The following is a 15728-nucleotide window of genomic DNA, read 5'->3' as shown; positions in this document are numbered from 1 at the left end:
CTGACCCACTGGAATTGTGATATAGTCAATTAAAAGTGAAACTATCTGACTGTAAACAATTGTTGGAAAAATTACTCGTGTCATGCACAAAGTAAACGACTTGCCAAAACTATAGTTTGCTAATATAAAATCTGTGGAGTGGTTAAAAAATGAGTTTTAATGATGTCAACCTATGTAAACTTCTGACTTCACCTGTATTTCCATTGTATAGATAAGGTAGATAAAAGCCCTAGTACAGATAAGCCTTTTTAATTGAACATTAAAGGTTATAAATATTGCAAATGCCCTCAACAACAATTCCTGTAGTTTTACCTCATTAAAGATTGATGGGCAGGAATTTTAGCTTGTGCTAGATAAACACTGTCTTTGTCAAGATATGCAATTACCTTATCTAAGGAAGATGATGTCTTCTTGGGAAAATGTCTGATTTTCATCGTCTTAATCTCACTCAATCCACTCAACAAACAATCACTTATACACATATTCAATCTTTCTGTCCCTGTGTCTCATTCTTTCCCAGCTTCCATGAAGATGTTTTTGTCTACTTAGCCAAAATGAACCAAGTTGTTTCACATTTCTATGGCTGAATGAATGTTTTATTTATTACTGTATTTTCTTAAAGGGCTTAAAGTGATTATTCACCCAAAAATGACAATTTTATCATCTACTTACCCTCATGTTGTTCCAAACCCACATGAATCTCTCTGCCGTTAAAAGGGGATGTTAGGCAGAATGTTACCGTCAGTCACTGTTCACTTTAAGTTTTCAATAAGTTCCTATGTTGTGAATCTAACAGTGTATGTTGTCAGTCAATGGCAGCTTTGTTGTCATTTTTTTCCTTCGCAGGGCAGAGAGAAAATCGAAATATGGTTTTCCTGGCAACCTTGTTGCATACATTCAGCATTAAGAAACACAGTTACAGCAGCGCAGTAGCACCATGTTACAGACTGACATAGTACACATGAGTGACTGTAGAGACAACTGAATAGAGACAATATTGTGCAGGGATTCGAAAGCAAGAAAGCTTCTTTTCATTGCCTCCACGTCAACGGGGAGTTGCCAGGAGAGTCTGTCTGACCCCTACCCGGATGCCCTTTCTGATATAAATGGCAGGCTTTATTATTAGCCAGTGCCCTACCTGTCGAGACCTCCATCGTTGTTAATGTGCGCTGGGGGGTGGGTCACATGCCGTGCATCACTAGTTATTTAAACACAGAAATACTAGCTGCGCCCGTGCAGGGTGGGGAAATGCAATATGTTAGGTAGGTTTGGTCCTTTTTTGATTTTCAGGGAACTTTTTGAAGCCAAGAGCCCCAGATATTGTGATCTCCTTGGGAAAGACCCTTTCCCTAAAATTTAAATGCAGTTATGTATGTTCATAAATAAAGACCCATTTATTGAGACATTTAGTAAGCATGATATTATGCATGAATGCGTGATAAGACATCATGCTGTTTGCAAAATTAAATATAGGTAATTGGCTTTTATATTTACATTGTTCAAAAGACAAAATAAATTATTAAAACCTTATCTGCAATTTGTTTTATTTTGTATTAAGTTGACTTTTTTCAGACACATGGATTATTTGTACTTTAAAAATGCTGGACCATTTAATTGAACGAGTGAAGGAAAAATGTGAATAAAAAAAACTAAGGCCACATCTACACTAATCTGTTTTGGCTATGTTAATGCTTTTCAAAGTTTTTGCTACTTTTCGGAGAGCGTTTTCAAAGCACGAAGTTTTCGGTGGAGGAAAATACCTTCTTTTTTTTTTTACCCACAATTAGAGCAATGTTAGATGTATAAAATTGAAGAGAAACATTTTAAATGTAATTTAAATGTATTTCTTTAGTGCTTTTCACAATAAATATTGTTCTAAAGCAGCTTTACAGAGAATAATGCATAACATCCCCCAATGAGCTATATGAGCTGTAGACAACAGTCATGAGGAAAAACTCTTTAAAAAGACACAACACAAGTACAAACTACACTTTAATGTGTATACGTTGCAAGGAAGGCACTTGCATATTGTTTTTTCCACCAAACTATTGCAGATTTGTAGAACTAACAGCAGTTTATTGCTGTTAACGGTTAAAAATGAGGCCTTTCATTAGAAAAAAAAATAATAACAATTAATCTCATGAAAAAGTAATGACGTCAAATTTGGAAAATGTGTTAACTGCATAAACAAATAATGTGTCGAACATGTTTAATTAAAGGAATATTCTGGGTTCAATACAAGTTAAGCTCAATCGACAGCATTTGTGGCATTATGTTGATTACCACATAAATTAGTTTAGACTTGTCCCATCCTTTCTGGGTTACAATGTAAGTTAAAGGGGGCCAATCCGTAAACGTTAAAATACTCACTGTTTCAAAGTATAGCCACAAGATGTAAACAATATGCATGTTAACATGATTTATGTGTGATAAATCACTTACTAACCTTTTCTGTGTAAAGTTTTATCCAACTTAAAACAACTTTACTACTAAAATAATAAGCTTCACATTTCTGACTTTTTAAACCCTCCAAAAATGATCTCCATTCACTTACTTTGTGAGTGCCTCACTGTATCCTCAGTTTTTTTTTGTTTTTTTTATATAAAGACAAAATAAGTGTTTGTGGTAATCAACATCATGCCACAAATGCTGTCGATTAAGCTTAACTTGTATACAGTCCCCTGGGGATCTGGACCCCATTTTAAAAAACCCTGCATTGCTCTTTTAGTGTTCAAACCAAGTTTAATCTGTATCTGCTTTTTAGCCATACGCTAATGCTATGCTGTTAAGAGCTGTGTGTGTCCTCTGTGCTCCCGATGGACTGCAGTCTGGCATTGTGTGTTTGGCAGCATTATCGAGAATCCACCACTTGGTTTGGTGCCAGCTTCATGTTAAATGTTGACTATTGTTTACAGCTCTGTCTTTGGAATAATTATAAAGGCAGCAGAATAGAATCTCCATGTAGCCATGGGTCCCAACATTACAGCTGATGTTTTGCAGCTGTGGACATGTCTGGGATTGACGTCATGAGCCAGCTGGGGAAAGGATCGGAATCTGTGTGGTAACGATGGCAACCGTCACATAGAGCTGTCGGGAGCTGTTTTTTTCATCTGTCACAGTAAAACTCCCAGAATGCATTTGAACAATGATGACTGCTGCTGTCTTGTTAATAAAGTTATTGGATTTACAGTTGTTTTTCATGTTTTAATTTATATTATTATTTATCAAAATAATAATAATAAAAAAAAAATTCACTTTGGGCGCGGTGACAATGTTTTAATTACAGTTCTGTGATGTCTGTTCATTCATTTCAGTGTGCAGTATAAATGGGTCATTAACATGCTAAAACTAATTTAAACATTATTTAACGATTTCATATGGACCTAGTCATATGTTCTTTGCATCAAATTTAAAATGCTGTTTTATCAAAATAAGGTTCATTAATTAAGTGACTACATGGAATATTTTTACTTCTATTTAAATTACCTAATGAAGGCAAAAATGTGATTTAAATGGTGAAACGTCATCGTTGTCCAAAGTACTTATGTGCAAATGGAGAGCATTTTCGGTGGAGTTAAACAGTGGTTTAGTATACGTAGCGAATTGATGCGTTTTCAAATGAAAACGTTTTGGAATAGACGTGGCCTAAAAGAAATGGTCCTAACCCACTAACCAATTAGTTAAATGCACCTAAAACTTAGACTTTCCCTTATAATTAATATAATTTAAAATGGAGAAGTGTGTCATTTCAGTGACCCTAGACGTGGGGATTTTGAATTATCCCAGTGACTCTTTTGAATCCATTTACCAAAAAGATTTGTTCAGATTCGTTCATTGACAATTTCTGCAAATTATGACTGTACACTGGTAAGTGGCGTCAAATGACCATCTTTTATGTTTCGAACGAGTTGTTGCATTGAACCAAAAACATAGTCATTTACCAACGAAACAAGTGTAATTATTCTATTTTAAAATTTGCGTCTACAAATCTACTAAGATACTTCAGCACTGCAGAGTGTTTAAGCATCATAAGTGCTTCCCCACAAATGACAACAAAGCATATCGATCATATTGTGAACTGCTAAACACATCTTTTTATCAAGCTTCTTCACAGCCAGTACTCTAATGCTACTGGCATCTTTAAAAGCAGGACAAAGCAACACAAATGGAATATGCATGTCTACAAGTGTACAAAGACACTAACCATAACCGTTTCAAGAAAAAACGAATTATCTGTGCACCGAAGCACAGCATTTCCACTCATAATTCATGTCATTTTAACAGTTCTTCAGTCATTTTTACACATTCATAAATTAGAGATTACGTTTTGTGCATTTCACCCCTTTCACTCCTTGTTGAGTGCAATTGACTCACATGCCTGAACGAACGACATGCCTCCTCTTGTTCAGTCAGTCAGCAGATTCTCGTTCACAAACGAGGTAACTGAGTTTCATTCGTTTCATTTGCGAACGAGTGTACAATTCAGTTCGTTCATGAAGGAGTTCGTTCAGTGGATCAAACCAATGGTATGCTCCTTCACAGCCCACACTCAAATGCTGTTGGCTCGTGCTATAATCAGTCTTTACAGGCATGAAAGCCATCAAAACAGTCTTGCGCTTCAAAATGGAGCTCATTGACTTTGGAAGGGAGAGACTTGTAAACGCGAAATATGAGTCAGTGTATGGATGTGAACAAGAATGATTAGTTCAAAAAGACCAATTCGTTCACGAACGAAACCTCAATAGGTGCCACTAGTGTCACCAAAAGAATTTTCAAACCAGTTTCCAAAACACTTGGCATGTCTTTTATTGGTTGGACAAACAGATAATCCTGCCCCAAACTACAAATCTCTGCAAATTAAGCTGGGATTGAAGAATGTTTTTAAAAACCGATCATGTCCATGTTATGTCAACTAGCCAAACCTATAAGATCATATCAAGTTGAGCTGATCTGGTATAAATTACCTGCTATTTTACAGTACAGATTTTTTTTTTCTTCATTCAAAGTGGTGATTGTTTTTGCATGTCTGCTTGTTCTCGCACAGAAACATGTATCAGGGCTGTATGCAAGAAGCTTGAGGTCCTCTTGTCAAATCCTACCATTCGTCAGATGCCGGGGCCCACTGGAGGTGCACAGAGCAGTGTTGTTCTCATTCCAGTTGTAGGAGGCCCACTTTACAATGCATTTTTGACCCAAAGGAAATGATTATGGTCAGGAGCTCTTTCGGCTGCCGGGGGTCCTGTTGTTTTTGGAGGATTGAGAAATCCTTGTCCTAAATATTTATATAGCTTTGTTTCCTTTTGTCTGAATTCCACAGTGCCGTAGGGAGAACATTCCACTCAGTGGCCTCTAAGGTTCCTAAAAGGGCTCAGGAAAGAAAGCAAGCAGGGATATTTACATCTGCACGATATGAGGTTTCCCCTCCACTTGCAGAAGTTGACTAGCAAAAGAATAATCGTTTGCTTGTGTTCACAAATGGCTGACGCATATCACATACTGTATTTACGGTTCAGGTTATCGGAAAGGCACACTGGATTTCTGCAGAATTGATGACTCGCTAAAACACAAGGCCCGTAGTTGAAGTGCTGACTGCGGCAGGTGTCTGTTGCCCAGGCTAATTGTAGTGGGATCTTCTGTCTTTTCAGGAGATGGCAGACTTCAGGACCAGACCACTAATAACCAGAGGTCTCCCGAGAGATGTTCCGTGCAGTCTGTTGGGGTAAAGAGGTTTGCCATGGCAACAGTAGACAACGGCCAACAAGATCAGTCCAGGTAATAATCTTATTTTGAGACCGGGAAAGCACACGGCTCCTGGTCTTTACGTGTTTCATTGTACATGGAGTGTAACCATAGTACTGGACCTTCATAACCATTTCTTTTCCCAGGCCACAGGAATGCTTTTGTTTTATATTTGGCACACAGCTAGGCCATCTTGTCCTTTTCTCTCAAATGTGCTTTACCAATGTTCCGTAAGCAAGTGTTACTTAAAGACGATAAGTGTACACGATTTGTTTGAGTGTCTCTCGATCTCGGAGAGGCTCACTACAATTTGTCAAAATGACCAGACAGGAAGCAGTGCACTGATGTTAGTGGCTAACACTGTAACCATGTCTTTGTTCTTGGCCTGTTATGCAGCAAGGGAGGTTCTCAATAAAATGAACATGTTTTTGGATCCAGTTCCAGAAACTTTTCTCACTACATCTGCTCATTCATCATGGGGGCCTCCTCAAAGATCATTTGTAATGTGGAGCAACTTCATTGGTGTCATGGGACAAAGTAAGACAGTCTGCTGATCGCACTGCCAATAAAGTACCAAGAAGTAGCACTTTTTATCAGAGCAATACCATGTTTTTTTTTCCATACGTACAATGGTACCATGGTCTTCTTTAAAGTACCGTGGACTACCATGTAAATCCTAATGGTGTATGAATAGTGGTTGACTGATATAGGTATTTAAAGGCCAATATTGATACAGATATCTGGGTGATTTTCTTGAAACCTGTTAAGAAAAGATCCTGGTCATATTTAACCACAAGTTAATTAAAAGAAAATGAAGCCTACTGTATATTAAGACCATTAACATTGTTTACATTGTGACATTATTTTTAGGACACTTTAAGGGATAGTTCACCCAAAAATGAAAATGATCTCATGATTTACTCATCCTCATGCCATCCCAGATGTGTATGACTTTATTTCTTCAGCAGAATGCAAACAAAGATTTTTAGAAGAATATCTCAGCTCTGTAGGTCCATACAATGCAAGTAAATGGTGATCTGACATTTGTAGCTCCAAAAATCACATAAAGGAAACATAGAAGTAATCCATAAGACTCAAGTGGTTAAATCCAAATCTTCAGAAGCAATAAAATAGGTGTGGGTGACAAACAGATCAATATTTAAGTCCTTTTTTTTACTCTAAATCTCCACTTTCACGTTTACACCTGAAAGTCACATGTGGTGCCTGTTTAGTTTCACTTTCACATCTGAAAGTGAAAGTTAAAGTGGAGATTTAGAGTAAAAAATTACTTAAATATTGTTCTTTTTACCCACACCTATTATATTGCTTCTGAAGATATGGATTTAAACACAGAGTCTTATGGATTACATTTATGTTAAGGTTTGATCACCATTCACGTGCATTGTGTGGACCTACAGAGCTGAGATATTTTTCTAAAAATCTTCGTTTGTGTCCTGCAGAAGAAAGAAAGTCATGGGATGGCATGAGGGTGAGTAAATGATAAGAGAATTTTTATTTTTGGGTGAACTTTCCTTTAAGCACATTTTACTCCCCAGTTATATTTACCATGATATGTTTGGATGTTTTACTTTATGAGTCTCATTACCATAACACAGTATTTTATTTTTACTGTGTTAAAGTAAAAAAGATGCTGTTGTACAATGATAATTTTTTTAAAAGACAAAGACAGGCAGTACCAACAATCTAAATAAAATATATAATTTCTGTTTTCAGGTTGTGGTAATTAAAATATAATGACCATCTTTTGTTTCATACTGCGGTAATGAGAATTGAGGGGTATGTGTGCATAACGGTGCATAACTCTCATTAAACTAATGTTACAATGTAAAAATAAATTATTGGCCCTTAAAATAGGCTTCATTTTCTAAATGCAAAATATCATTTCATGTTTTTGTCTTTCGATTTTGGAGTAAAATATGACCAGGGTAAAGTTGCACCAGCTGTGCGTAAGGTCTCACTTAAGTTGAGAAGTAAAGTTCACGCTAAGGGCTTACATCAAGTCAAGTCAATCTTTATTTATAGAGCACATTTAAAAACAACAGAAGTTGACCCAAAGTGCTTTACAAACAAAATGACAGAGTGATATAAAAACAGATTGATTTAAAGTTAAATATAAAACATAATAAAATTAAAAAAATTAAATACAACATCATGTGTTTATCCATATCAAACTATTCAATGATCTATTCAAAAGCTACAGAATAAAAATGTTTTTAAAGAAGATTTAAAAATGGCTAATGATGAAGCAGACCTCACATGGAAAGAGAGACTATTCCATAGATTAGGACCAATCACAGAAAAGGCACGGTCACCCTTAGATCTATAGCGGCAACGAGGAACCCTCAATAAAAGTTGATCAGAAGACCTGAGCGCTCTAGTGGGGGAGTAAGTGTGTAGAAGGTCACTGATATATTGGGGCGCGAGATAGTGCCCTGTAGACAAAAATCAGAGTTTTAAAATCGACCCTGAATTTCAAAGGAAGCCAGTGTAGAGATGCTAAAACCAGGGAAATGTGATCCCTCATTCTTGACCCTGTTAAAAGCCTAGCTGCCGCATTTTGAACTAGCTGTAGGCGGGATAACGCAGTTTGGGGGAGACCAATGTACAATGAGTTACAGTAGTCTAACCTTGTGATAGTGAGTGGATCACAATATCCAAGTCTTTATGGGAAATATTTTTTTTTTTATTTTAGCCATAGATCTCAGGTGGAAAAAGCTAATCTTGACAACAACACTGATCTGCTTATTGAAAAGTAACGAGGAGTCTAAAATCACTCCAAGACTCCTCACGTGAGCTTGTACATTCGACGACAGATGACCTAACTGGGCAACCAGGCCAGATTAGGAGGACATGGAGGAACCTAAAATCAGAACTTTGGTTTTGCTTCATTTAATTGTAAGAAATTGTTTGCCAGCCAATGTTTAATATCTTTTAAACAATTTAGGGCGTTCTCAGATGAACAATTCTTGTCTACACTCACTGAGAAATAAAATTGGGAATCGTCAGCATAACAGTGATAAGATATGCTTCTGAAAAATAGAGCTCAGAGGAAGCATATACCGGGAAAATAACAAGGGTCCTAAGATTGACCCTTGAGGGATACCACACTGTAATTGAGCTGACGTAGAAGAAAAATTACCTACATTTACAGAGCACGTCCTTTCTTTTAGATAGGTGGAAAACCACTGGAGGGTCATACCCTGAATGCCAACCATAATTCTAGATGATTGAGAAGAATATTATGGTCGATAGTGTCGAACGTAGCACTGAGATCTAATGAAACTAAGACGACAGGTGAACCTGAATCCATGGAGAGTAAAATATCATTAGTGAACTTCGTTTAGTAACTACTAGATAGTTTGTAACTAAGTCAGTGCTTAATTTGGTTGCACCACCTGTTCTTAAGGCAAGACTTAACTAGTAGGTCATAAGCTCTCCGTAATGCGTAGTGACATAATATGACGTTTACTTGTATTGATCCAATAAGCAGCCTTCAAATTTGTTTATACGTAGGGTTGCGTTCTACCTAAGTTTAATGGTGCTATGCTCGCATATTAAGTAGTGTGTAAATTGTGACTTAGTGCCCATTTACGCCATTAGGCTAAGTTGTAACTTACGTATAGCTGGTGCAACCGGCCCCAGGACATGTTCTTGACCAGTTTAGTGAGAATCACCCATCTAAAGAGCATGGTGGCTGTGGGCCAATATAATATTGATATGCAATAAACAATTTAACGATAGCAAATAAGATGTACATTTAAATGAACGTTTAGAGTGCACAACATGTAACATTCACAAAACAATATTGGAAACCATTGGCAAGACTGCTGCCAAATTTATAAACTGACACAGAATGACCACTTGGCCATTTAATCATTAAGTACCATGGTGTTTATACCAGAAAGAAAGCCTCATTTATATTGGCTGTTTTCCTGAGAATTTAAAAAATTTCAAATGGTCAACAGGAATTGTAAAATGTTCTTTTCGCATTTTTCTTACTTTTCAAGTCACTAGTCCTTTGTAAAAAGAAAGCCCTTAAAAAAAATAAAATAAGCAAGGAGAGTGAGAGTCATACATCTGCAGGTTACCAAGTGCTCTATATGATATTTGGTTCCCATGGCAACTGCGGGGCGGTCTCTGTCGGCTCCATCTGAGAATAGGTGAAGTAAATCTGCATGCATTTGGCCGCCTGCCAGCGTCTCAAATGAAAGAGCACTTTGAATGGCTGCCAGGTTTGGAGGAGGAGAGGGGCTGTCAGGCCTGCTTAATGTTGGCAGTTTGTACTTGGCAAGACTCGCCTTTTCCCAGAATCCCTCACTCTGGCAGCCCGCCAGCCACTTAGCGGAAGCTGAGAGTTAACCCCTACGATAAGCTTTTGGAAAGCTGAACACGGAAAACTTTCCATGCAGAGTGTGTGTGTGTGTGTGTGTGTCTGCACATGTGTGTGGTTGTGTGTGAGTGTAGGTGGGTGCGTGGGTGATATTCTGCACAGGGCCTGTGTGTGTGAGAGCGAGAGAGAGAGAGAGAGAGATAGAGAGACAAGTGGCTGATCTGTATTCAGGAGAAGACTGCAGGGATAGTGAAACGAAAGGAGGGGAAATAACCTTTACAGTCAGACTGCAAATTTGGACTTTACATTCTGCAAAAGTTTATTTCAAGTGCATTTTTTTTTTTTGCTATAAAAATGTTGATGAAATATTACAAAATATAATTTAAGTGTTTTTCTTCCCCAAAATATACAGATTTGCATTCCACGTTTGGTCTCTCTTCTGTTCCACAAGGACATTTGAGAGTTCTTAATTTGCAAATTCAAAACTGATTACGTTTTAAATCAAGTGACTGACTTTGTTTTCACAGAAACTAAAAATATTAGGCACAAACACTCCTGTCTTTGTGTAGCTAATTTGGGGGCACAAATAGCCTCAGGCTTTTTTACACTGTTCGAATCACAAGCACAGACCACAAATAGGGTACAAATCGTCTCTGGCTTTGAGCTTTCGTTGTTGGCAGTCATTCTGCATGCTACTCAGAAGGGCTGGTACGTGTATTTCTATATATGTGCTTGCATATCAATAGTGATTATATTATCTCCTCGGCCTTCAGGTTTAGGATTCTTAAAACTTGTACTGTATAAATAATTTTCAGTGGAGTCAGAAAAATCACATCCTCTGAATTGGCCTCGGCCATACTTGGTAGTTTTTATTTTTTCAGCTTGGATCGAGCTCAACTTCGTACGGTGCCAGCAGAATGCAGGGATTGTAATAAATGGCATTTCTTCTCTCCTCCAGACCTCCCTCACTTCTTTCTCTGCCTGTTTTTCCATGTCTAGTTGTATAACAGGGCTTTTTTTCTTTTTTTTTTTCTTTTTGCTTTGCCTGTGGGGTGTTGTTAAGCAGAGAATAGACTCTGGGAAAGGGGCTTTAGGGGACAGGCTGAAAATTGCTCTTTTAAGGTAAACAGCAGAGGAGCTGACTGATCTTAGTGTACAAAACACAAAAATATAATTGTTTGGTTCAACTATGAGTCTTTATTGATCATACCTATCAAGAGCTTAGTTTGATTTAATCAAATTATCTTACTGTCTGTGTCAAAACTGCTGCAATAAACAGCGAATAGTATTTTAGATTATTTAGAAGGGGTGCTTGGGTTTAAAATGCAACCATGTTAGGGGCTGGTTCAGTTATGAGTCTTCAGGCACACTTATTATGAGCTTTGCTTGTTTTAATAACTTTATCTAAACAGCCACATTAGACATGACGAATATTATTTAAAAGGATTTTAAATGTAGCACACTCACCCTTCCAAAAGTTCATGTTGAAGAATATCACTTCACCACAGCGCATTTACGTTATTCCACATGTCCTAGAACATTATGCGTAAAATACTGCCAGAACAGTTTGTTGGTATTAGAAATCACGCTTGAATTTAGCTGATGTAAGCTTTTTTTTATAGCACATTATATGGCGTTATAAATAAAACCATGGAATATCAAGTTGATGGGCACTCAAGAAGCACGGAAAAAGAATACACCTTGTGGAAAAAAAAAAAAAACGATTTTCTCCCCCCCCCACACACACACAAGTGTATTCTGGGCGCAAACTGGCCATCGTGGTGGTGCGTGTTTCTCGGTCCATTCAGAAGATTTGTTAGGGAGTGGTTAGCGCATGCGCACTCGCATGGCAACAAGTGGCTTGTCACTTTGTAACAGAACTGCGGAACGTGGTGCTGACGTCACCGGCCCAGCCAGGTGGCATTCCGAGTGGCGAGGCGCGCGCAAAATTCCAACTCAGAGCGTACAGCAGATCCGTGAGGAGCGCAGTTTCAACATGTCTTCGGCACAGGTCTCCTCGTCGAGGAGACAGTCGTGTTATCTGTGCGATTTACCGCGCATGCCGTGGGCTATGATTTGGGATTTTACGGAACCCGTGTGTAGGGGTTGCGTGAATTACGAGGGCGCTGATCGGATCGAGTTTGTCATCGAAACCGCACGCCATCTAAAGCGCGCTCATGGCTTCCAAGAGGGGAGATCCCCGGGTCCCGCACCGACGCCTGCGGTGAAGGCACAAGCGGGGATGTCATCCAAGGAGTCGGTGCAGCTGAATCACGTAGACGGTGCATCCAAACAACAACAACAGCCTGGGTTGGACCGTTACGCACTAAATACCGAGCGATCACGCTTTGATTATTCCAGCATTGGCGCACACAGGCTTCCCAACGGGCTCGGTGGACCAAACGGCTTCCCCAAATCAGAAGATGGCCCACCTGAACTGAACAGACAGAGCCCTAACTCGCGTCGGAACCACGGGCTGGTGGCAGTGCCTGGCCAGATGAGTGTGCCGCCGAATTTGCTTCCACAGACCCTGTTGAACGGCCCACCGTCAGCGGCTAGTATAGCCCAGCACAGCCTGACCGGACGAGCTCCTCCAGCTCCGTCCAGCATCGGACTGTCAGAGCAAGGTAAACGACCCGGTTCCGTGTCCAGCACGGATCAAGAGAGAGATTTGAAAGAGAAACAGCGTAACGCAGAGGCGCTGGCAGAACTTGGTGAAAGTTTGAGGAACAGATCAGAGGACTGGGCAAACAAACCCAAGATAGTAAGGGAAACATTGATAACACTTTCCAGTTGCACTCCGTTTGATGTGAGATTCAAGAAAGATCATTCCCTTTTGGGCAGAGTGTTTGCTTTCGATGCCATTTCTAAGCCAGGTATGGACTATGAACTTAAAATATTCATCGAATACCCCAGTGGATCTGGTAATGTGTTTTCCAGTGCGTCTGGTGTGGCGAAACAGATGTACCAGGACTGCATGAAAGACTTTGGCAGAGGGCTTTCCTCTGGGTTTAAATATCTGGAATATGAGAAAAAGCACGGTTCGGGTGACTGGCGACTCCTGGGTGATTTACTACCGGAGTCTGTGCGTTTCTTTAAGGAAGGACTCGGTGGTGAAATGCTGCCCCAGCCGTACATCGACGCTAGCTGCCCTCTGTTGCCCTCGGCGCTGGTGAACGTGCCCCGGGCTGTTGCATCGGGCAGCGCGCTCAGGACGGGCGTGCGTAAACGCAAAGCCTCTCCAGAACCGGACTCCGCGGAGGGCGAGCAGCAGAGACAGCAGTGGATGGCGAGTCAAAGTGAAGCGCTCAAGCTGACCATGGCATCCGGATCATTCACAGCCTCTCACGGCGGACCTCCACCCCTCGGATCGGTCCACTCCAGCCGAGCCACGCCACCCGAATCCGCCTCCCAGAACGGACAGTCCCCCATGGCTGCACTCATGTCGGTCGCAGACACTTTGGGTAACGCGCACTCACCAAAGGACAACAACTCAGTGCACTCCACCACATCCAACCGACACAACAGTAGCAGCCCGGTCTCCCCCTCTTCTGTGTCCGGACAGCGGCGTTTAGCCTCCCGGAACGGGGAGATCAGTCTAACCGGGACACCTTCTCAATCCGGTTCGCATCAGGGCATGGACCAGGTGCATCACCAGAACATTCCAGACTCGCCTATGGCAAATAACGGACCCTTGTGTTGTACTATCTGCCACGAACGTTTAGAAGACACGCATTTCGTCCAGTGCCCATCTGTTCCCAACCATAAATTCTGTTTTCCGTGCTCCCGGGAGAGCATCAAAGCGCAGGGGGCCACTGGAGAGGTATACTGCCCCAGCGGTGAGAAATGTCCCCTGGTAGGGTCAAACGTGCCTTGGGCGTTCATGCAAGGCGAGATAGCGACCATTTTAGCCGGGGATGTCAAAGTAAAGAAAGAAAGAGACCCTTAAATATACATATATGCTTCCTGCATCAGAAACAGGTCTGAAAACCTTGTAAGCTGCATACCAAGACGGCATTTTTGGGCATCACAGGTGTGCGCAGCGCTTATGCTGCGTTCAGACGAGTTTATAATGCGTAAAGATGCCGCCTAGGTAGGAAGCTCACTACGTTTTTAGATGCAGCCTACTTGTTGTGAATATTGAAGTTACAGAAATCAGTGTACAGAGACACTCGCGTTCCTCCTCCATGTGTCGGAGGCGGCAGAGTGTGCGTGGAAACGACGGCACTTTTACGGTTTACGTTAACGTTTCTATTCGATTTCATACTTAAGTTCCATATCTACATGTACAATCCCAAGCAAAAAATAAAATATTATATTATTAACGAATACACATTTTGTGGTAGGTATAACAAACGAAGTGAGTCTAAGAGAGGGCATTGTTTGTTTCTTGGTCTCATTTTTTTTAGTATGATCTTTTTAATTTGTACTGTCCCGTGGTCTGAGAATATAGATATATTTTATTACGTGTTTTCATTCTCTCTTTTTTGCTTTAAAAGTTGCACGGACGCTTTAGTAGAGCAAAAAATACTGTAAATGACAAATTATATGCTCTGTTTGTTTATACATATTTCTGTAGTAACAGAAGACTTGTAATGTGCCTTGGAACTGAGTAAATTGTAATAAATCCATTGATATTAACTCTTTGTGATGTGTTGATTTGTTTAGGTAGATGGATGAGACATGTCACTCCATATTTGGTTTGCAGTGTGCTTTTAGCTTAATACTAGCCTACCTGTAATGTCAGTTTATCTTTGTGAAAATAGCTTTATGATATTTTTGGAGTTATTTTATATTCTTTTGAATTGAAATGTACTTATTATAATGAGCAGGAGTGGTTTGGATGAGGTTCTTTTTTTAAATAATACAAAAATTTGTAAGTTCTTTTAAATTTATGCTAATGCGTATCAGATTTGCACAAAATATTTCCTATATATCAAGGCGCTGACATTATGATGTTTTACGCTAAAGAAAACGGGTCATTGGAATTTGACATATTAAAAAAATGGCTATGCTTTTTAATATCAATATTTTGTATGGAGGAGGCATTTTTTGATGTTTTGCATATGTTGAAGTTGTTAATTGCATTGACTTGAGAATGTATTTGGTTCATTTTGAATTGACCGCATTACCACTTTGTTTTTTTTACCAACATTTCCCTCCCTGATTAAAATGAATGGAGGACAAACTCAAAGAAGCACATTACTCTGTTGTTTAGTGTAACAGTGGATCAGATATCACGCAAAGCATATCTCTTTCAAAGCTTTTGTCAGTGTCTTTTGCATTCATGTCATTGTTTTTGCTCCAGACATAATGTATGTAGCTCTGGTGCATTGACCTAAAAGTGACATGTTTGATGCAGCCACAGGGCATAAAGCTATACAGCACGCCCTGACGGGTGTCACATGGGCTAGCAGCAGTGCTTGTTTAATGTGTGCCGATTTTGTTACTCCCTTAACAACAAGTTCTGTTAATGGCACATGATAAATGCTGTTTAACATATTCAGGAGGTGTTAAATTAGTACATGATTGCCCTGCTTTCAGCACACTGTGTCTAAATCTGTTATGGCTCAATTTAGGAGCTGTTGCCTGTTCCTCTCTCTGAGTGTCAGAGTATTTTGATGCGTGGAAGAAAAGC

The 15728-nt window shown here is 39.7% G+C and overlaps 2 protein-coding genes across 2 annotated transcripts in view; both read left to right on the top strand.

Annotated features, from left to right (window-relative positions):
* Window positions 1–15728, top strand: part of kiaa0586 (KIAA0586 ortholog) — a 175386-nt gene that overhangs the window by 10750 nt on the left and 148908 nt on the right. The window contains exon 9 of the mRNA XM_051647034.1: window positions 5646–5772. Coding sequence (XP_051502994.1) covers window positions 5646–5772 — 127 coding nt within the window. The remainder of the gene's footprint in view (window positions 1–5645; window positions 5773–15728) is intronic.
* On the top strand, window positions 11910–14731 carry irf2bpl (interferon regulatory factor 2 binding protein-like). Its single transcript, XM_051647047.1, has one exon. The coding sequence runs from the start codon at window positions 11925–11927 to the stop codon at window positions 14037–14039; it is 2115 nt and encodes a 704-aa protein (XP_051503007.1). The 5' UTR covers window positions 11910–11924; the 3' UTR covers window positions 14040–14731.

Source organism: Myxocyprinus asiaticus, chromosome 20, assembly GCF_019703515.2.
Source record: "Myxocyprinus asiaticus isolate MX2 ecotype Aquarium Trade chromosome 20, UBuf_Myxa_2, whole genome shotgun sequence".
Classification (NCBI taxonomy): Eukaryota; Metazoa; Chordata; class Actinopteri; order Cypriniformes; family Catostomidae; genus Myxocyprinus; species Myxocyprinus asiaticus.
Note: the sequence above shows the minus strand (reverse complement) of the source record. Positions and strands in the feature narration are given on the sequence as shown.